The sequence below is a fragment of the Tachypleus tridentatus genome, chromosome 10, assembly GCF_004210375.1.
Source record: "Tachypleus tridentatus isolate NWPU-2018 chromosome 10, ASM421037v1, whole genome shotgun sequence".
Lineage (NCBI taxonomy): Eukaryota > Metazoa > Arthropoda > Merostomata > Xiphosura > Limulidae > Tachypleus > Tachypleus tridentatus.
This window is the reverse complement of record NC_134834.1, coordinates 120,675,393-120,700,022: the sequence shown is the minus strand read 5'-3', so window position 1 is coordinate 120,700,022 and position 24,630 is coordinate 120,675,393. Positions and strand designations below refer to the sequence as shown.

The following is a 24,630-nucleotide window of genomic DNA, read 5'->3' as shown; positions in this document are numbered from 1 at the left end:
CTGACACAATAAAGCACCACTCATCCCTTACATTGTAACTAAAAGGCTACATCCTGACACAATAAACACCACTCATACCTTACATTGTTGCTAAAAGCTACATCCTGACACAATAAACACCACTCATCCCTTACATTGTAACTACAAGCTACATCCTGACACAATAAACACCATTCATCCTTACAGTTAATGCGTTAAAGGCTACAATTTAACACAATAAACACCATTCATTCCTTATATTGTGACTAAAAGCTATGATTTGACACAATAAACACTGTTCATTCCTTACATTGTGACTAAAAGCTACATCCTGACACAATAAACACTACTCATCCCTTACATTGTTGCTTAAAGGCTACGTCCTGACACAATAAACACCACTCATCCCTTACATTGTAACTAAAAGCTACATCCTGACACAATAAACACTACTCATCCCTTACATTGTTGCTTAAAGCTACATCCTGACACAATAAACACCACTCATCCCTTACATTGTAACTACAAGCTACATCCTGACACAATAAACACCACTCATCCCTTACATTGTAACTAAAAGCTACATACTGACACAATAAACACCACTCATCCCTTACATTGTAACTAAAAGCTACATACTGACACAATAAACACCACTCATCCCTTACATTGTAACTAAAAGCTACATACTGACACAATAAACACCATTCATTCCTTACAGTTAAAGTTAAAGCTACATTTGACACAATAAACACCATTCATCCCTTACAGTTAATGACTAAAAGCTACGTTTTGACACAAAAAACACCATTCATTCCTTACAGTGTAAGTTAAAGCTACATCCTGACACAATAAACACCACTCATCCCTTACATTGTTACTTAAAGCTACCTCCTGACATAATAAACACCACTTATCCCTTATATTGTTGCTTAAAGCTACATCCTGACACAATAAACACCACTCATCCCTTACATTGTAACTAAAGCTACATCCTGACACAATAAACACCACTCATGCCTTACATTGTTGCTTAAAGCTACCTCCTGACACAATAAATACCACTTATCCCTTATATTGTTACTTAAAGCTACATCCTGACACAATAAATACCACTTATCCCTTATATTGTTACTTAGAGCTACATCCTGACACAATAAGCACCACTCATCCCTTACATTGTAACTAAAAGCTACATCCTGACACAATAAACACCACTCATGCCTTACAGTATAAGTTAAAGCTACATCCTGACACAATAAGCACCACTCATCCCTTACATTGTGACTAAAAGCTACATCCTGACACAATAAACACCACTCATACCTTACATTGTTATAAAAGCTACATCCTGACACAATAAACACCACTCATCCCTTACATTGTAACTACAAGCTACATCCTGACACAATAAACACCATTCATTCCTTACAGTTAATGCGTTAAAGGCTACAATTTGACACAATAAACACCATTCATTCCTTATATTGTAACTAAAAGCTATAATTTGACACAATAAACACTGTTCATTCCTTACATTGTAACTAAAGCTACATCCTGACACAATAAACACCATTCATTCCTTACAGTTAATGTTAAAGCTACATCCTGACACAATAAACACTACTCATCCCTTACATTGTTGCTTAAAGGCTACATCCTGACACAATAAACACCACTCATCCCTTACATTGTAACTAAAAGCTACATCCTGACACAATAAACACCACTCATCCCTTACATTGTAACTAAAAGCTACATCCTGACACAATAAACACTACTCATCCCTTACATTGTTGCTAAAGCTACATCCTGACACAATAAACACCACTCATCCCTTACATTGTGACTACAAGCTACATCCTGACACAATAAACACCACTCATCCCTTACATTGTTGCTTAAAGCTACATCCTGACACAATAAACACCACTCATCCCTTACATTGTAACTAAAAGCTACATACTGACACAATAAACACCATTCATTCCTTACAGTGTGAGTTAAAGCTACAAATTGACACAATAAACACCATTCATCCCTTACAGTTGTAACTAAATCTACATTTTGACACAAAAAAACACCATTCTTTCCTTACAGTGTAAGTTAAAGCTACATCCTGACACAATAAACACCACTCATCCCTTACATTGTTACTTAAAGCTACCTCCTGACATAATAAACACCACTTATCCTTTATATTGTTACTTAAAGCTACATCCTGACACAATAAGCACCACTCATCCCTTACATTGTAACTAAAAGCTACATCCTGACACAATAAACACCACTCATACGTTACATTGTTACTTAAAGCTACCTCCTGACACAATAAATACCACTTATCCCTTATATTGTTACTTAAAGCTACATCCTGACACAATAAGCACCACTCATCCCTTACATTGTAACTAAAGCTACATCCTGACACAATAAACACCACTCATACCTTACATTGTTACTTAAAGCTACATCCTGACACAATAAACACCACTCATCCCTTACATTGTAACTAAAAGCTACATCCTGACACAATAAACACCATTCATTCCTTACAGTGTACGTTAAAGCTACAATTTGACACAATAAATACCATTCATTCCTTATATTGTAACTAAAAGCTATAATTTGACACAATAAACACTGTTCATTCCTTACATTGTAACTAAAAGCTACATCCTGACACAATAAATACCACTGATCCCTTAAAGTGTAACTAAAAGCTACAACTGGACACAAGAAATTCTGACACAGCATATAATAAAGACAAAAGTTTCTTAGAGAAAGAAACACAATTGAAATAAATAATTTTATGTTTTGCATATTTCTTTAGAAAAGACATGAAAAATAAATTTCATGCCCTGGTGAATTTAGTTAAAAACACTAAAATATTTTTATTTAAATTGAACTGTGTTTATTGGTTTTATTCTTGAAATTAATTCTTAATTTAAAAAGCATTTTAAACTGCATAATATATAGAAATGTATTTCATAACAAAAATTTGATATTTTCTTTTTCTTGGTATTTACATCTTATAAATAAAAAAAACTTTCGAAAAGATTGGAGGGTGTCATCAAAATAAAAGGATAATGGAGGTACTTTTCATAGTTTTTCCGTTACTGTAATAGAGTAGAAAAACATCCAGTCACAGATGGGTTTAATATTTGTAAGGTCATATTTCAGAATTAAGAGATATATAATTGACATCAAGCATGCTGTATCAGGAAATGTTGGAAAGGCCATTTCGGCCACCTTGGTAATCTGATTACTGGCACATGGCAACAGGTTAGCCTTACTGTACTGTGAGATGTTCGTAAGACCTCATCTCTTGTATGTGACAATTGTCATGTATGGTAGCTACTGTTGACATTTATATACCTTTAGACTTTAAGCAAGTCTGCTGACAAACTTTGTGACTAAAAATATATATGTAAAAACAGCTGGTTTGGGTTGAGAAAATTTTTATGTAGATCAGGAACAACGTTTCAACCTTCTTCTTCTAAATGAATAAAAACTTGTAAATTCATATACATATACTGAATGAATAAAGAATTATGTTTGTTATATTCTGTGAGCATGGCTGGGAGGGAATAGAGTGCTCATTCCCTTGTCCTAACACATCTGATGGAAATTTTAAAATAACAAAAACTAGCATAGTTTTCATCAATTTTCTCTCTCCTTAATACAATTGGTGGAAAATAAAACAAACATCGATATTTTCGACCAATTCTCTCGCCCTAATACACCTGATGGAAGTTAAGTAAAACATACATCAATTCTATTGCACATTCTACCAATTCTCTGTCCCTGGTGGAATTAAGTCAAACTATTCCATCAGAGATGGGAAAACATTTGAGGATTCTGAGGAAGGTATATAAAAATAATCTCCTATTTTCCCAAGAATTTGCCTACAGGTGTCTAACTTCAATAAGTTTGGTAACAAAAATCATTACTTTATGCAGGAGAATCACATGATCTTCCAGACTACTGATATGGTCTTTGGTTGCAAGTAAGAGATCTCCTAGTGGTTCCCTTGGATGAACACCATTCTCAAACCTATTATACATTCCTCTCCAGAACCTGCAATGAAGTGACGGAAAACATTTTTACTTGAAATATGTTAAAGAGAAAACCTCAACGTTTACTTTCATAGAATTATTTGTTAACAAGATTTCATTAACACACATCTCATGTTAACCACAAACAAGAATTGAACAACAAAGAAGCAATTTTTTTTAATTTTTAAATCGGTGATAAACTTAATGTCCACTGCTTTACAAGGTCTGGTATCACAAAATGTATTTCTGTTTTTATAGAACTAACATTTTTATAACCTCATGAATACAAATACACATGAAACCTTTAACATGTAGTTTAATCATCAGAAAAGTGTGAAAATTACCAGTAAGTTAGCTTTATGAAGTAGTTTTCAGAAACCCAAATGGTTGAATGACTTTGTTCTGCTGTGATAAGACGGAATGATAACATGTTTGTGTTACCCTGAAAACATTATCATCTTTTATTACAAAACAACTAAGTACACTTTTTTTACTGTTTCACACAGTTATCAGTTAGACTTTATGATTTATATTTAGTTCAAGTAACTGATTAACATGCTGTTTTGTTAACATGAAAACATCAGATTAAAGTGGTACATGTCTGAAACAACCCACCTAACCAACAAGAGTGGTACATGTCTTAAACAATCCACCGAACCAACAAGAGTGGTACATGTCTAAAACAATCCACCGAACCAACAAGAGTGGTACATGTCTAAAACAATCCACCTAACCAACAAGAGTGGTACATGTCTAAAACAATCCACCGAACAACAAGAGTGGTACATGTCTAAAACAATCCACCGAACAACAAGAGTGGTACATGTCTAAAACAATCCACCGAACCAACAAGAGTGGTACATGTCTAAAACAATCCACCTAACCAACAAGAGTGGTACATGTCTAAAACAATCCACCTAACCAACAAGAGTGGTACATGTCTAAAACAATCCACCTAACCAACAAGAGTGGTACATGTCTAAAACAATCCACCGAACCAACAAGAGTGGTACATGTCTAAAACAATCCACCGAACCAACAAGAGTGGTACATGTCTAAAACAATCCACCGAACCAAAAAGAGTGGTACATGTCTAAAACAACCCATCTAACCAACAAGAGTGGTACATGTCTAAAACAATCCACCTAACCAACAAGAGTGGTACATGTCTAAAACAACCCATCTAACCAACAAGAGTGGTACATGTCTAAAACAACCCACCAAACACACTAGTGATACATGTCTGAAACAATCCACCTACCAGACCAGAGTGGTGCATGTCTGAAACAACCCACCAAACACATCAGTAAAGCATATCTAAAATAACCCACCAAACACACCAGTAACGCATATCTAAAATAACCCACCAAACACACCAGAGTGGTACACATCTGAAACAACCCACCTACCAGACTAGAGCGGTACATGTCTGAAACAACCCACCTACCAGACTAGAGCGGTACATGTCTGAAACAACCCACCTACCAGACCAGAGCGGTACATGTCTGAAACAACCCACCTAACCAACAAGAGTGGTACATGTCTAAAACAATCCACCGAACAACAAGAGTGGTACATGTCTAAAACAATCCACCGAACCAACAAGAGTGGTACATGTCTAAAACAATCCACCGAACCAACAAGAGTGGTACATGTCTAAAACAATCCACCGAACCAAAAAGAGTGGTACATGTCTAAAACAACCCATCTAACCAACAAGAGTGGTACATGTCTAAAACAATCCACCTAACCAACAAGAGTGGTACATGTCTAAAACAACCCATCTAACCAACAAGAGTGGTACATGTCTAAAACAACCCACCAAACACACTAGTGATACATGTCTGAAACAATCCACCTACCAGACCAGAGTGGTGCATGTCTGAAACAACCCACCAAACACATCAGTAAAGCATATCTAAAATAACCCACCAAACACACCAGTAACGCATATCTAAAATAACCCACCAAACACACCAGAGTGGTACACATCTGAAACAACCCACCTACCAGACTAGAGCGGTACATGTCTGAAACAACCCACCTACCAGACTAGAGCGGTACATGTCTGAAACAACCCACCTACCAGACCAGAGCGGTACATGTCTGAAACAACCCACCTAACCAACCAGTGGTACATGTCTGAAACAGCCTACTTAACAAACCAGAGTGGTACATGTCTGAAACAGCCTACTTAACAAACAAGAGTGGTAAATGTCTGAAACAACCAACCTAGCAGACCAGAGTGGTAAATGTCTGAAACAACCAACCTAGCAGACCAGAGTGGTAAATGTCTGAAAGAACTGGTTTCCTGACCAAGAGCAGTACATGTATTGAAAGGTCAACTAACTTAACACTAGTTTAACATTATATTCAAACATGGTATTCAAGTACTCTACTACAAAACCACTTGGAGACAAATTTAGCTTTTAACATATGGCCTCTGTAACAATTTGTTTAAAGGAGATGAGAAACCTAAATATATTCCTAAAATCACATCATCCTACACAAACCGTACAATTTACAGTATGTAACAGATTAAACATTATTTCTTTAAAACTAATTAAAACTATAAATAAGTTTCACCTGAAACCCTGAGGTGCCAAAGATGGAGTCAGCAACCTCTCCTGGTCCTTCTTATACAAGGGATTAAGAAATTCTGACATGTGGTTGTTAATATAACCCCACAAGGAGTACGTTCTTTCACTTAACCTATGAAAACAAAATCAGGACAACTCTGTAATAACAACACAAGATGACTAACCCTTTACTGATTGGATAACATTACTCACACATTGAGTACACATCACAAATTTATTGATTGGATAATGTTACTCATGTTGAGTACACATAACAAATTTATTGATTGGATAATGTTACTCATGTTGAGTACACATAACAAATTTAAGGGAAAATAATTATCTTATGATTCTTTAGAGTTGGCACTATTTCCTTCTGTAACATTTATTCAACATAATTCAAAGAAACAATAAATTGAAAAACAACATTCAAGTTTCATTTCTAATGTTGTGAGCAGTCTTGTTTGAAAGAAGTTTTTAATAATTTGTTTAAAATTTCTGCCCACCCCAAAGTTATAAAGTTGTACAAGCTGAGAAACTACAATCACTAGAAAATGTAATTATTCATTGTTTGATTCTAACATGATTATTGTTCTGTGTTACTGATTTTATTAATACAACCCTTCATTCATACCCCTGTACGATCTCATCGAATTTACCCTGAAAAATTACTAATAAAGCACAGTTCTTATAATAACTAGATTCAAACCTTGAATATAAATCAGTAGTATAGACTTGTAATTAATGTACAGTAAATAAAGTAATTAATAATTGTTATGCAGGAATTCTCTATGGGTTAAATATGTTTGAAAGCTATAGAAATGTCCTACTGTGACGATACACCAGATAAGCTAAGTTAGGTTTAGCAAATATTTAAAATCAAATCACTGTGTTGACCACTACCATTAACATTATCACATTCAAATAATTTACACAATTAAAAAAACTAGTTCAGGTGGATATAACTGGTACAGAGAGCTTGACATTCTATACAGCTCATAACATTTATATCAAAATATGACACATTAAGACATTAAAAAACAAACACATAACTGTTATAATTCAAGTTATATAGCTTAACAGGAAATTCTTCCAAATCTTATAAAGATACACTATTTATTTAATACACCTAGATGACAAGGAATTTACAATAGATTCAACTCAGAAAATACAATCTATTGATTAACAAAATATAAATATTATGAAGAGTGTACTTACTGTCTATTATCTATTAATGTACTATCATTCTAGGGTTAACAAATAAAAACTGTAACAATGATTTTACACTACCATTTTTGTGAAACATTTAAACACTGTATATTACAGGTTTAAATATGTAACATTCATATATGGTGTTGAAATATTTCACCAAACTTGTAGTCTAAAAACACAGTACATGAATACATTACAGGTTTAAACATGTAACACATTCATATACGGTGTTTAAATGTTTCACCAAACTTGTAGTCTAAAAACACAGTACATGAATATATTACAGGTTTAAACATGTAACACATTCATCTACGGTGTTTAAATGTTTCACCAAACTTGTAGTCTAAAAACACAGTACATGAATATATTACAGGTTTAAACATGTAACACATTCATATACGGTGTTTAAATGTTTCACCAAACTTGTAGTCTAAAAACACAGAACATGAATATATTACAGGTTTAAACATGTAACACATTCATATACGGTGTTTAAATATTTCACCAAACTTGTAGTCTAAAAACACAGAACATGAATATATTACAGGTTTAAACATGTAACACATTCATATATGGTGTTTAAATGTTTCATCAAACTTGTAGTCTAAAAACACAGTACATGAATATATTACAGGTCACTTTTATTAAGTCTGCTTTTCAGCTATACTATTAAAGTATATTCCTAACTCTCCTATTTTTCTTAACACAGATGAAGTCATTCTATAGTATTATCAATTTTTCTTCATAGATCTGAGATATCATTCCATATACAAAGGAAATTATTGTATTTAATCAAACATTCACTACAAATCTGAATTATAATTACACTGACAAAGCTTTTCTATTAACTATAATTTAATTAAAAATACTTAATTCCAGCTAACACATGAATAAAAAAAATTTCTACTTTCCAAAAAATAAAAACTCAAAAACATTACACACTGACTTCAAATCAACTCTGTCTTTTTCACAGTTTCCTATAAAGGTTCCAAATTGGCAGGAAAAGACATGATCATGGATTGTCAAGAGAAACCTTTCATTAAACTGAAAAGCTGTTAAAAACTGTTGAGATAATTGCCACACTGCATCAATAAACTGGGTGAAAACTGGAGCAATCTCTCTAGGATCCCCTTGAATGTGACCACAACGGTCTGTAAACTTGTGTCCAAATGCTAACCACTCTTTTTCAATTAAAGCCTAAAGAAAGAAATATTTAATTACAAGAATGAGAATCAAGTGTAAGGGTTGAATAATTAAAACCATTTTAACTACAACAATAACAATCAAGAATAATGGTTGAATTATAACCATTTTAACTACAACAATAAGAATGAAGAATAACGGTTGAATAATTATAATCATTTTAACTACAACAATAAGAATGAAGAATAACGGTTGAATAATTATAACCATTTTAACTACAACAATAAGAACGAAGAATAAGGGTTGAATAATTATAACCATTTTAACTACAACAAACAGAATGAAGAATAAGGGATGAATAATTAAAACCATTTTAGCTACAACAATAAGAACGAAGAATAAGGGTTGAATAATTATAACCATTTTAACTACAACAACAAGAACGAAGAATAAGGGTTGAATAATTATAACCATTTTAACTACAACAACAAGAACGAAGAATAAGGGTTGAATAATTATAACCATTTTAACTACAACAAACAGAATGAAGAATAAGGGTTGAATAATTATAACCATTTTAACTACAACAACAAGAACGAAGAATAAGGGTTGAATAATTATAACCATTTTAACTACAACAACAAGAACGAAGAATAAGGGTTGAATAATTATAACCATTTTAACTACAACAACAAGAACGAAGAATAAGGGTTGAATAATTATAACCACTTTAACTACAACAAACAGAATGAAGAATAAGGGTTGAATAATTATAACCATTTTAACTACAACAACAAGAACGAAGAATAAGGGTTGAATAATTGTAACCATTTTAGCTACAACAAACAGAATGAAGAATAAGGGTTGAATAATTATAACCATTTTAACTACAACAACAAGAACGAAGAATAAGGGTTGAATAATTATAACCATTTTAACTACAACAACAAGAACGAAGAATAAGGGTTGAATAATTATAACCATTTTAACAACAAAAAACAGAATGAAGAATAAGGGTTGAATAATTATAACCATTTTAACTACAACAACAAGAATGAAGAATAAGGGTTGAATAATTATAACCATTTTAACTACAACAAACAGAATGAAGAATAAGGGTTGAATAATTATAACCATTTTAACTACAAAAAACAGAATGAAGAATAAGGGTTGAATAATTATAACCATTTTAACTACAAAAAACAGAATGAAGAATAAGGGTTGAATAATTATAACCATTTTAACTACAAAAAACAGAATGAAGAATAAGGGTTGAATAATTATAACCATTTTAACTACAACAACAAGAACGAAGAATAAGGGTTGAATAATTATAACCATTTTAACTACAACAACAAGAACGAAGAATAAGGGTTGAATAATTATAACCATTTTAACTACAAAAAACAGAATGAAGAATAAGGGTTGAATAATTATAACCATTTTAACTACAATAAGAATCAAGTATAAGGAAAGAATAAAAATAATCATTTTAACTACAAAATAACAATCAAGAATAAGGGATGAATAATTATAATCATTTTAAGTACAACAATAAGAATGAAGAATAAGGGATGAATAATTATAATCATTTTAACTAAAATAAGAATCAAGTATAAGGAAAGAATAAAAATAATCATTTTAACTACAAAATAACAATCAAGAATAAGGGATGAATAATTATAACCATTTTAAGTACAACAATAAGAATGAAGAATAAGGGATGAATAAAAATAATCATTTTAACTACAAAATAACAATCAAGAATAAGGGATGAATAATTATAACCATTTTAAGTACAACAATAAGAATGAAGAATAAGGGATGAATAAAAATAATCATTTTAACTACAAAATAACAATCAAGAATAAGGGATGAATAATTATAACCATTTTAAGTACAAAAATAAGAATCAAGTATAAGGGTTGAATATTTGTAATCATTTATCTCTGATGAAGAAACATACACCTTTCTAAAGTACTCAAGTTAGAGATTTGCATATTAAAACTGTTCTTTACTAAAGTGAAATGTAAACATACATAATAAAACTGTTCATTAGTGAAATGAAATGTGGAGAAATATGATAAACACTGTTCATTATAAAGGTGAAATGTGGACATGCATAATAAAAATGTTCATTACTAAAGTGAAATGTGGACATATATAATAAACACTGTTCCTTAATAAAGTGAAATGTGAAGAAGTATGATAAACACTGTTCCTTAGTGAAATGAAATGTGAAGAAGTATGATAAATACTGCTCCTTAGTGAAATGAAATGTGAAGAAGTATGATAAACACTGTTCCTTAGTGAAGTGAAATGTGAAGAAGTATGATAAACACTGTTCCTTAGTGAAGTGAAATGTGAAGAAGTATGATAAATACTGCTCCTTAGTGAAGTGAAATGTGAAGAAGTATGATAAATACTGCTCCTTAGTGAAGTGAAATGTGAAAAATATGATAAACACTGTTCCTTAGTGAAGTGAAATGTGAAGAAGTATGATAAATACTGCTCCTTAGTGAAATGAAATGTGAAGAAGTATGATAAACACTGTTCCTTAGCGAAGTGAAATGTGAAGAAGTATGATAAATACTGCTCCTTAGTGAAGTGAAATGTGAAAAATATGATAAACACTGTTCCTTAGTGAAATGAAATGTGGAGAAATATGATAAACACTGTTCATTATAAAGGTGAAATGTGGACATGCATAATAAAAATGTTCATTACTAAAGTGAAATGTGGACATATATAATAAACACTGTTCCTTAATAAAGTGAAATGTGAAGAAGTATGATAAACACTGTTCCTTAGTGAAATGAAATGTGAAGAAGTATGATAAATACTGCTCCTTAGTGAAGTGAAATGTGAAGAAGTATGATAAATACTGCTCCTTAGTGAAGTGAAATGTGAAAAATATGATAAACACTGTTCCTTAGTGAAGTGAAATGTGAAGAAGTATGATAAATACTGCTCCTTAGTGAAATGAAATGTGAAGAAGTATGATAAACACTGTTCCTTAGTGAAGTGAAATGTGAAGAAGTATGATAAATACTGCTCCTTAGTGAAATGAAATGTGAAGAAGTATGATAAACACTGTTCCTTAGTGAAGTGAAATGTGAAGAAGTATGATAAATACTGCTCCTTAGTGAAGTGAAGTGTGAAAAATATGATAAGCACTGTTCCTTAGTAAAATGAAATGTGAAGAAGTATGATAAACACTGTTCCTTAGTGAAGTGAAATGTGAAGAAGTATGATAAACACTGCTCCTTAGTGAAGTGAAATGTGAAGAAGTATGATAAACACTGTTCCTTAGTGAAGTGAAATGTGAAGAAGTATGATAAATACTGCTCCTTAGTGAAGTGAAATGTGAAGAAGTATGATAAATACTGCTCCTTAGTGAAGTGAAATGTGAAAAATATGATAAACACTGTTCCTTAGTGAAGTGAAATGTGAAGAAGTATGATAAATACTGCTCCTTAGTGAAATGAAATGTGAAAAATATGATAAACACTGTTCCTTAGTGAAGTGAAATGTGAAAAATATGATAAACACTGTTCCTTAGTGAAGTGAAATGTGAAGAAGTATGATAAATACTGCTCCTTAGTGAAATGAAATATGAAGAAGTATGATAAACACTGCTCCTTAGTGAAGTGAAATGTGAAGAAGTATGATAAACACTGTTCCTTAGTGAAGTGAAATGTGAAAAATATGATAAACACTGTTCCTTAGTGAAGTGAAATGTGAAGAAGTATGATAAATACTGCTCCTTAGTGAAATGAAATATGAAGAAGTATGATAAACACTGCTCCTTAGTGAAGTGAAATGTGAAGAAGTATGATAAACACTGTTCCTTAGTGAAGTGAAATGTGAAAAATATGATAAACACTGTTCCTTAGTGAAGTGAAATGTGAAAAATATGATAAACACTGTTCCTTAGTGAAGTGAAATGTGAAAAATATGATAAACACTGTTCCTTAGTGAAGTGAAATGTGAAGAAATATGATATACACTGTTCCTCATTGAAGTAAAATGTCTTAAAAATATAATAAACACTGTTCCTTAGTGAAGTGAAATGTGGAAAAGTGTGATAAACACCATTCCTCAGTGAAATGAAATGTGTAAAAATATGATAAATACTGCTCCTTAGTGAAATGAAATGTGTAAAAATATGATTAACAGTTCCTTAGTGAAGTACAGGTTTAGTACATAAAAATACCTTCAATAAACCAACAGTTTTCATCCTGTTGATATTGAAACTATAGAGATAATGCCATTTGTGGTTTTCACACACATCAACGTCTTGGAGGTTTATCAGGCAACACTTGTTTGAAGAACAGCAGCAGGTGATGTATTAATTTCTTTAGTATCAAACTCACATTACACCTACACAGTTCATAAATCTCCTTAAAAACAACAAATGAAATTGATACCAGGAATAAAATAGTTTAAATACATTTACTCTAGTCCATTTTTCAGCAAACACAAGTTATCTGTTAGTATAAACATCTGTTACCATCACTAGAAAGCCTTTTCTGTACCTGGAATCCAGTTACTGTGCGATAATATGGATCCAGGATGAGACTAGCCAGTGAGCAGGTCTGTGCTGTCCTGTCCCAGCCATCTGAACAATGCACTAAAACACTGATCCTATCTTCTAAAGCCTGTCACAGAAAGAAGATGTTACGGAAGTACTTCCGAGAACTCGGAACATTTACGTATGCTCTTTATTACAATAAAATGTTTTCCTTTGTTTTAAACAAAAATTCCACCAGAAGAACAAGCAATACAAAAAACACCTCTTCATATTCAATAATCTCAAGATTCTATTAAAAATGCATTAACATAATACACCAGTAGTTTAAGAAATACATATAAGATACAGTCTACGATATTTTTCTTTTGTGAAAAAAATAGTATTTGCCAAAAAACAAAACAAAGTGAAGAAAAATTTCATGATAGTTTCCTGAAACAAATTATAATTTTTAGAAAATTGTGAAATATTTCATGGGGTTTATGTATAGTTGGTACCAACAGTATTTTTTATAAAGTAAAAACAAATTAAAAATTTTAAAAACAATACACACAAGTGGTCCCCATACTATACATTAAAATTTCTATAATACTAAAGTACATTTAACAAATTAACCATTAAAGAGAGAGAATGTTGTAGGTAGCAGCATCAACTGATGATGGCCACTGTTTAAGGGTTAAAAACTTAGGTCACAGCAAGATAAAGATACAACACTTATGAAGTAAGTACAACAGATCTTTGAATTTGCTAACAAATAATTGTTTTTATATAATTCTTTTGTTGAACTTCCACATTCATCAACTCAAATCAAGAATACATTCATCTTTACTCACACAGTGACTTAAAAAGAACATGGAGAAAAAATTACCAAATGTAAAGTTGACCAATCAGTGTTTGTTTTTTTCAAGACAAGCAATTAGTTTCTTTATCTGGAAGTCTTAACTATAAAGATACAAACTCTGATGTCATGTAAAGAGCTCTGACAAGTATCACAGAATAATGTATGATGCACAGTAACCCAAATGTTATTGAAAACCATGCAAATAACTCAAACCATGAGTGTCACTGAACACCATGCAGAGTTGTCTGGCCACTACGGCAACAACAAAACACTGACCATGAAAAACACACAGAATCATGTACTAAGAACTATGCCCATAGCCATAACATCCATTTGTAACAGTACCACATAAAGGTACAGGTAGAGTCTGATAATGTACCAAGTAACTCGGCCCACAGCTATAACATCCATCTGTAGCTGTACCACATAAAGGTACAGGTAGAGTCTGATAATGTACCAAGTAACTCGGCCCACAGCCATAACATCCATCTGTAGCTGTACCACATAAAGGTACAGGTAGAGTCTGATAATGTACCAAGTAACTCGGCCCACAGCCATAACATCCATCTGTAGCTGTACCACATAAAGGTACAGGTAGAGTCTGATAATGTACCAAGTAACTCGGCCCACAGCCATAACATCCATCTGTAGCTGTACCACATAAAGGTACAGGTAGAGTCTGATAATGTACCAAGTAACTATGCCCATAACCATAACATCCATTTGTATAGGTATCAGGTGATTCAATATGTAGGACCTTTAATACAGTCTGATAAATGTACTAGATGATTCAGTAGGTAAGACTTTTAATACAGTCTGATAAATGTACTAGATGATTCAGTAGGTAAGACTTATAATACAGTCTGATAATGCACCAAGTAATTTAATAGGTAAGCCTTTTAATGCAGTCTGATAATGTACCAGGTAATTTAATAGGTAAGACCCTTAATACAGTCTGATAATTTACCAGATAGTTCAATAGGTAAGATCTATAATACATGGTTGGTTGTTTGGTGTTTTATGGCACAGAACAACTAGGTTACCTGCATCAAACACCTGGTAAAAAGTTAAAAGTAAAATTATTAAAATTCATAAAAGGAAATTAAAGTAAAACAAAACAAAGTTTAATTGTTGAATTAAAAACATAAATAACATTAAATCCAATTTTTATATCTAGTCTACAGCAGTGAGAGAAAAACTACAGTAATACAAGTTGTAAAGTACTTTCTGAAGCACGATTCCAACTATCATAAATCACCAGGATGACTAACATGTAAGTTCAAAAACCACCATCAGTCACCTGAAGTTAGCCTTTCCAGTCCTCGTTTCAAGTTATTTGACTTTAGGGTCATTTGCTAATTTCAAATCGAACTAGATGTACTTTGATTGTTAAAAGGGAATCAGATTAAAGAAAGGTCTAATGTATAAATTACAAAAAACTTTAATAGCATTAAAAAAAGAGTAATGGCCTTTAAAAAACTAAAAACATTTCCAAGGTGGACAATACCACCATCACCAAAAACACTGTCTAACTTTACGGATAAACCTTGGGACAGAATATGTTTAAAATGGTGTCGTCATTGAAAGTCGTAATGTTGGCAAGACAGTAAAATGTTGCTTATTGTGACCTGAATGTTACACAGACTACACACTAGTGCATCATTCCAAAATAAAAGAAAACAATGAGTTAAAAAACTGTCACCAATACGTAGTCTAGTCAGAACAACTTCCTCTTTCCGATCCTTATGGAAGCAAGACAGCCAAAGTCCAATAGAGGGTTTTATTTAGAAAAGCTTGCTTTCACGTTGATCACTCCAAGTTGACTGCCAACTGGCACGGAGCTGAGCCTTGAATACAGGACCATAGTCCACGTACGGAACAGGCACAGTAGTGATAGTTCCAGAGCAGACAGATTTAGCTGCAGTGTTGGCAAGCCTGATCTTGCAAATACCAACATGACCTGGTCTCCAGAAAAGATGGATAGAAATAGATGTTAAAGAGAAATGTGAGCCAGTCAGTTTTGAATATCAGCAAGAACAGGGTGAGAACTAACGTGAAGCGATTCCAGGGCCAGTAGAGAACTAAGCGAGTCAGTATAAATAGTGCAGTTTGAATACTGCTTAGCTTCTATGTGATCCAGGGCAAGAGAAATGGCATACAGTTCAGCAGTGAACACACAAGCTGTAGAGGGGATTCTGTGCGCAACCACCAAACCACAACAAACCATGGCAGATCCCACAGAGTTATCTATATAAATAGGAATAGAAGGATGTATCCAAAGATGTTCAGCAAATAACAAAATATTTCCAATCTGGAATATCTTCTTTTCTCAGATGACTTAAAGATAGGTCACATTTGGGGACTGTAATAAGCCATGGTGGGATGGGCTGACCAGTGGATACAGCAATGTTATCCAACGACAGACCCAATTCATCCAACTGCACCTGTATACAAAGGCCAAAAGGGGTAATTGTCTGTACTGAAAAAGCATGGCCCATTGAGGAAGGAAAACACAACCCCATGTGAAATGCTTTGGTAAGGAACGAAGTTTCAAAGCATACAGTAAAAACAGTTGCAAACAGCAGAGGTGCAGAGGAGGTTCATGAGACTCCATGTACAAGCTCTGAACTGTGGAAGTATGGAAAGCCCCAGTGCAGAGCCAAAGTCTCTAATGATGAATGGGGTCCAGAATCTTCAAGGCTGTAGTCCTGGCAGAACCATAGACCAGTGATCCATAATATAGTTTTGATCGAATAAGAGCACAATATATCTTTAGCATACAACATCGATCTGCTCCTCAGGTGGTGGAAAAGAGGACACAGAGAATGTTCAGTGCTCTTGTGCATTTGACCCATAGCTGCTTATGGTGTGGTATAAAGGTCAAAGATAAGCTCAAGAACTTTGTCTCAGGGACCACAGGTAGCACAACTTCACCATTACGGAGTTCAGGATTAGAGTGAATACCCCCGTTGGCAGCAAAAGTAATTGAAAACGGTTTTAGAGAGAGAAAAATTAAAACCATTTTTTGTGGTCCACTTCATTAAATGATCGAGGGCAGGTCTACCTACCGCTCAATATACCTCATGTTCAACAACTGATATGAGATGTGAAAGTCATTGACATAGAGTCTGTTTGCAACAGTAAGAGGGAGTTGTTCAGTGATGGCATTAATCTTTATACTGAAAGATGTGACACTAAAAACATAACCCTAAGGGACTCCAAGTTCCTGTAGAAAAGAATGGGAAAGTGTCGAACCCACACAAACTTGGATTCGCCTGTCCATTAAAAAATTTTAATAAAAATGAGCAAATGGCCAATTAACCCATACAAATGCCATTCCTCTTGTAGTATCATATGCCTTCTCAATATCAAAGAATATTGATACAAGATGTTGTCATTTGAGAAGGGCTTCTCTGATTGACATTTGAAGTCGAATCAGGTGGTCCATGGTGAAGTGCTGTTGTCCGAACCCACACTGGGTGGGCGAGAAGTTGTTTGATTCTAGGAACCAAACAAGATGAGCATTAACCATCCTCTTCTAGGTCTTACAGAGACAGCTTGTCAAGGCAACTGGATGGTAGTTTAAAGAAATCTTGGGATCCTTCCCAGGCTGAGAAAAAGTTAGGACAATAGCCTGGTGCCAGGCATCAGGAAAAACATTCTCCTGCCAGATCCGGTTAAAAACAATCAGAAGAATAGCAAGAGAAGCAGGAGATAGATGGTGCAACATTTTGTAGCATACATCATCAGGTCCGACCGAGGTACTGCCAGACGAAGTTCCACCATCAGTGATGACAAGAAAACCCACTTTATGAACCTGATGATGACCAAAGAAGGTTGAAACGTTGTTTGCTCCTCTACATAAAAATTTTCTCCATCCAAACCAGCCGTTTTTACATATATATGAGATCCACCAGTGTAAAGGGACGATTATAGTCATAGGGACAATCAGCTCAAAAGAAAAGAGGTGATCACTCTGCCCAAGTCTTGATGGCTAAGAAGGTGAAGGATCAAGCAAAAGTGCTAGATACCTGGCAAAAGCTTTCACCTAGAGTATCAGAGATCCTCTAAGTATCAGCTACTTCTTGACCATCAGAGAGTAAGATCGAGAGGGAAACAGAATAATATTGCCCATTGATCTTTCGAATTTTGTCCCATATGACCTTGGAACTGGTGATAGAAAATATGCTGATTGTAAACTTAATCCAAGAGTCCTTCTGGCTTTGACGTCTTACCCCCCTAGCATGTGCACAGACCTGTTGGAAAGTGATGCCGTTAGAGAGTGCGGGATACCTACAAAAAGTATTCCAGGACTGTTTTGAGCCTCCTGTGCCATGTGGCAGGCAGGATTCCACTGCAGACGAGGATATCATTGAAAATGTGTTGAGGTTTTAGAAATACATTGAGCAGCTGCCTGTATAATACAGTCAGTTACCACTGCCACACAGTAGACTATTGATGGCTTACAGATGATGGCAGGATCATGTTCTGCGAGAGCAGTGAAAGAGGGCCAGTTTGCTTGATCGAGCTTCCATCAGGGCTCTCGGGTCAGGTGGCATCGACCACAGCCAATCTCTCTCAAAATTATAGGAAACTGATCACTGCCTCGTGGATTATTGTCAACCTTCCATGGAAAATGGGAGAATAGTGAAGGGGAGCAAATTAAGAGATTAATAGCAGCAAAGGACTGACTCGAAGTGTGAACATAAGTAGAAGAACCAGTATTGAAAATAGAAAGGTTGTTATCAGAGAGTATATGCTCTTTGGAGGAACCCCTCCCACCAATATCAGCACTTCCTCAAAGGAGATGATATCCATTAAAGTCCCCAAGGATTAAAAAAGGGAGACGGCAACTGTTCAATGAGAGCCTCAAGGTCTGATTGATCATATGTCTCTCCAGGCAACAGGTAGAGAAAACAAACAGTGATGGTACGACCCAAGGAAACACTGATGGCTATGGCCTCCAAGGGTATGTCAAGTGGCAAAGACAGGGTGGGCACAAACTGATCAACCAACAGTGCCACCCCTCCATGCACTCATCCATCACACAGCCTGTCATTTCTGTACAAAGAAAACCACTGAAAAATGGCTGTATCAGCAGGTTTCAGAAATGTTTCCTGTGAGGAAACACATACAGGATGGTAGGAAGCAATCAATGTTTTGATGTCATCTAGATTAGAACATAAACTTCAACAGTTCCATTGTATCAATGTGGCCATTTTTATTTATGTGTAGGTGAATAGGGTGGAGAGCCCTTCCATTTATTACCACATCTTTTTTCTTTACTGTCTTTATTCGATGGAGGTCTATTGACTTCCATGGATCCTGCCCGGGGTCGATTAAACAGGTCTTTGTTGTTGGAAGAGGATTCCAGTGACTGAGGACTTGAAGGAATGATTATTTTGCATCTTGGGGTGGGAAAAGAAGATGTATCAGAGGAAATGTCTGTACCCAGCACTAAAGGAAGTGGATCATGGGATTTGTTGGAATGTATGTAAGGGACAGAGATGGGTGTTGAAGTTGATTCATCAACTTTTTTAACCTTGGAGTTCAAAAGACTTTTCATTTGTTTTGAGAACAATTCTTTTGGAGGCACAGAGAGATCTCTCTGCACTTCTACTGTAGTTGTGGAACGAAGTGCAGCAGCATATGTCCAAGATGAACAGCAACTTTCCAGCCTCAGGTAATGTTTTGAATAGTCTTCAAATGCTGCACCTCTTTTTCTTCCAACCATTTTGAGCAAGAACAAAAGTAAGATAGGTGAGTTGCAATGGCTCTGATCTAGTGGCCAGATCTAGAGCCAGCCACAGTCTGATAACATACCAGGTGATTGGGCAGGTAAGACATTTAATACAATCTGAGAGTGTACAAGGTGATTTAATATGCAAGATATTTACAACAGTTTGAGAATAAGACATGACAAAAATTATTACCAAATTATAAACATTCAATTAAAAACCTACTTTAGCAATAAACACTGCAGTTTCTATGATACTTCGGACATGCTTGAGCCAGCCACTAGATTCTAAACCAGTCAAAAATGCATTCATTGAAGGGATCTTCAACTCAGATACTGTTAAAAATAAAATACATATATATGGCTATGGATATAAAACATTTATAATTAAGGAAATGAAAACATGGAAGTATTATGACAAGTTGCTTTGACATTCAGACAATACAAGATATTTATGATAAACATTCAAAGCAACAAGTCAAAATGATTATCTGTATAGTGCCTTACACACTATAATTACTTTTAATCTTTGATAACTACTGAGCTGAAGAGAAATGTGTTTGTTGCAACAGAACTAATAGACCTGCCTTCTGTACCAAAACATGAATTTTGTTTAAGAAAGGTTATAATCTAAACAAAAAATTATGTAATTCAAACTACAGAGAGAAACAAATTATACTTAAAACACGTCTGTTCACAATATAACTTGTACACATGTGAAACTGTATCTCTTATGGATGGTGAAAAGCCATTATCTCACACTTTGACAAACACTCCTCCGACATACGTTCTTAAAAGTGTTAAATTTTAGTCTGTTAAACTTGAAATCATTAACTTGTTTTTATATCGTTTGTCTTAACTATGCACTATAACTACCATCCCTTAGAAACCAGTGTGTATCTTTTGTGGTGAAACAAATGAAGTCAAACCAGACTAACATAGTAAGAAAGTCCCCATCTGCTGCTGATCCGACTTCACTCAAACCAACTTATGTTAGTTCATACTTGCATGCGACTTTCACTGATGGATTTTGGAGGAACTGTATGATAGCACTTAACATTTTCAAGTTTCATAAAGCTAAATTAGTTATGTTCATGTAACCATAGTTACATAGGAAATACTACACAATTTGGTTAGATTATCCAAACAACTATCATAACTTTCAGAAATAATATGAACTCATAATAAAATGGTATTTTCACTTGAAAGTAGTAACACTCTTTGAATTACAATTATTTCTGTTAGACCATAGGTTCAAGAATATAATTATGAATTACACGTGTCAGTAAATCATGTGCGACTTAAACAGGATTTAAAATGATAACAGAATTTTCTTCTACCACATTTAATGCTCTTAGACAAAGTGACTTTACTATATCTGACTCATGCAAGTAAACAGCAGAAAGTGTTTAAAAACATCAAATATTCTTCAGACTGTGCTTGACATAACAGAACATTATTGTAGTTTCAGAGAACATTTCATACTTTTTAACCACAGAGATCTTTTGAAATGATTAATACAGATTAATGTTATTTAATGATTTGTGGATATAAAGAAACCTTTAAGTGTTAAATATTAGGTTGTCCACAAATAAATGTCGTTTTTGAACTGCGAAGTTTGGAAAACTATAAATCAGTGTTGTAAAATATGCTTTAACCAAAATAAGCACTATTTGTTTTGTAAAGCATGCTTTAACCAATATGAGCACTATTTGTTTTGTAAAGCATGCTTTAACCAATATGAGCACTATTTGTTTTGTAAAACATGCTTTAACCAAAATAAGCACTATTTGTTTTGTAAAACATGCTTTAACCAAAATAAGCACTATTTGTTTTATAAAACATGCTTTAACCAATATAAGCACTATTTGTTTCAACACACTTTTGTCAAACTGTAATGATGTTATTTATGCCCGTGCTGTAGAAATCAGAGTTTCTATGGTCAATGTACTCCCTGAATGTTTCTGCAGCTGTCTGATTTTGAAAGTGTTTACTTTTCATAAACTTGTCAAAGTGCTTGAAAAAATAAAAATCTGTAGTGGAAAGGTCTGGGGAATAAGGTGGATGAAGCAGAACCTCGATTCCCAATTCGTTCAATTTTTGGAGTGTCATCCTTGACAGGTCTTATAATGCCGATTTTGTTGATCTTCAGTCAGCTCATACAGAACCAACTTGTCCAACTTTTTTGTCTTTCCAATTGCATTCAGATGGTTGATAATGCTTGACTTGTTTGTGCCTAGCTTTTCTACAAGCTCATGTACTGTTATGCAAGGGTCTGTCTTAACTGCTTTCCTTAATGTGTTTTCATCTAAGGATGACTCCCTTCCATGACCTATGTGGTCTTCAAGACTTTCATCTCCATTTCCAAACCTTTGGAACCTATGCTGAACTGTACGTTCAGCACCAGATCCATGGCCAAATACTTGGTTGATGTTCCATGAAGTTTCGGTAGCTTTTCGTCCAAGTTTGAAGTCATAAAGGAAAATCAGACAAAAGTCTTCCTTGTCCATTCTGCCTTGAGGGTTGGAAAACTTTCTCTGAGTAGAGTTGAAATAGCAGACAATTAAGACACCTTGTAAGCAACAAACGTTGAATTGAACCAACCAAACAATGATAAGGTACTCAATATTCAGCTTCTAAATGTCATTGTGAGAATTCTGACATTTATTTCTGGACAACCTAATACAATACAGCTTACCTTTTACAAGTTTATAAAGAAAATGTCACCATTGAAAACAATACAGCTAACTCTCTACAAGTTTATAAATAAAATGTCACCATTAAAAGCAATACAGCTTACCTTCTATTAATTTATTTAGACTACTTCTCATGACATGGATATTTTCTATTCCAAAAAACTGGAATTTGATGTTTTCATAGAAACTCTCATTTTCATAACCTTTTCCTGCTGCTTTATTGGCCATTGCATTAATCTACCAAATAAATAGATGTAGTAGTTAAATATCACTCCCTTTAATAAAGTATGAACAAGATTCACATCTTTGTTGTAATATCAGAAAATGACTTGAAAATACTGTCTACAACATGGACGTGTCAGAGAAAAATGGAATCATTTTTATTGTATAACAAACTTTAATTATGATAACACATTAATTCTTTCAACATAGGCTTGTTTTACTGACCACATGACCTGTTTGTATTCATTTAAAGTCTCTATAGATTTAATACTTCTAGCTTTCAACACTGTGTATTCTTTACAAAATTTAGCAGTCTTTTAGTTAATGTTACAAGTCTTTCACATACATACAATAATGTTTTTAGTGAAGTATTGTTTAGCAAACTAAAATAAAGGTTTGCCCATTAATAAAGATTTGTCCATGAATATACTGAGTATTTGTTTTAAATAGTGTGTGTGCAAAGTAATTTTCATGTTAAGATTACAAACACTTTTCCTCTTTTCAAAAATCTCAAATTTCCTTTGTGTAATCCATAAAACCTCTTAAAACATTGTTTTTCAATACAACTTTATATTTCAAATGGTTTCTTTTACCTTCCATAACTCAAAATGGTGTATGTCAATTTGACCAACCATGTAACCATCAAAAAAATAAAATCAAATCTAAATTACCATTTTTTTCTTTCTAAACTGACTTTGAATTAAAACATGGAATTATATTCATTTATCCTAAGTAGCTTTAAGCTTGTAATGGTGCACATTTATTTATATTTTATTGTTTTATTGCCCGTTGAATCATGTCTAACTACTATCCATACCATAATAAGTTGCAAATCACTTGGGACACGTGCAGCTCACAGTACACTACTGAATGACATTATTCATGTGTTGCTCATGTGTGCCTCATGAAATGTTTTTATTATGTTATTTATTTTACCTAATCTTAACTGACCTAAACAGATCCCTATTTATATATTTTAGTTACTTTTATAATAAATAATGAATAAATATGAAATAAAATACATACCTAATCTTTTCTTTTACTGCTGTCAATGTCAAAAACACTTAATTCTATTTTTTTATACTAATGGTTGTAATGCAGTAAATGATTTTTATTTAATTAAATATTTATCAAAGAACATGTCCCAATAATGTAGGTAATTCTCCGTAACTGTCACAATTTTTCTGGGTTTTTAACTATGTGACAAGAGCGATGACAAAGTCATGCAAACTTGTCATTAAGTTTCTCACTGGAACATTGTTTGTACTCTCAGTGAAAGTGATTATTATCTGTTCAGTATACAGCATCAAACAATATGTCATTTGATAACTGAAAACTTTCTATCAGTTATGCATAATATATAATTAAATGTAAGAGAGATGTATTAACATATTCTTAAAAGAGAGAATATCACCAATGGGTGTGGCAGGAAGGGTCTGATTTCTTATTGATACCTCTGTAACCAAACAAAACTGAAGACTATAAAAATTATGGTTTCTCTGAGTAATGAGTAATTTATGATTAATTTCTTACTTTTACAAGGGGTGATGGAAAAAATAGAGAAGACAAGATGCCTAGAAAAATGTCACGTGTGTTATACTAGGGGAAACTGAGGACTTAAAATATTTCCTT

General features: G+C 33.7%; 1 protein-coding gene across 1 annotated transcript in view; it reads right to left on the bottom strand.

The window, feature by feature from the left end:
* Window positions 1–24,630, bottom strand: part of Mtmr6 (Myotubularin related protein 6) — a 69,169-nt gene that overhangs the window by 20,689 nt on the left and 23,850 nt on the right. The window contains exons 7-12 of the mRNA XM_076459724.1: window positions 22,881–23,013; window positions 20,307–20,416; window positions 13,510–13,632; window positions 8,775–9,025; window positions 6,624–6,749; window positions 3,892–4,059 (exon numbers count right to left, since the gene is read on the bottom strand). Coding sequence (XP_076315839.1) covers window positions 3,892–4,059; window positions 6,624–6,749; window positions 8,775–9,025; window positions 13,510–13,632; window positions 20,307–20,416; window positions 22,881–23,013 — 911 coding nt within the window. The remainder of the gene's footprint in view (window positions 1–3,891; window positions 4,060–6,623; window positions 6,750–8,774; window positions 9,026–13,509; window positions 13,633–20,306; window positions 20,417–22,880; window positions 23,014–24,630) is intronic.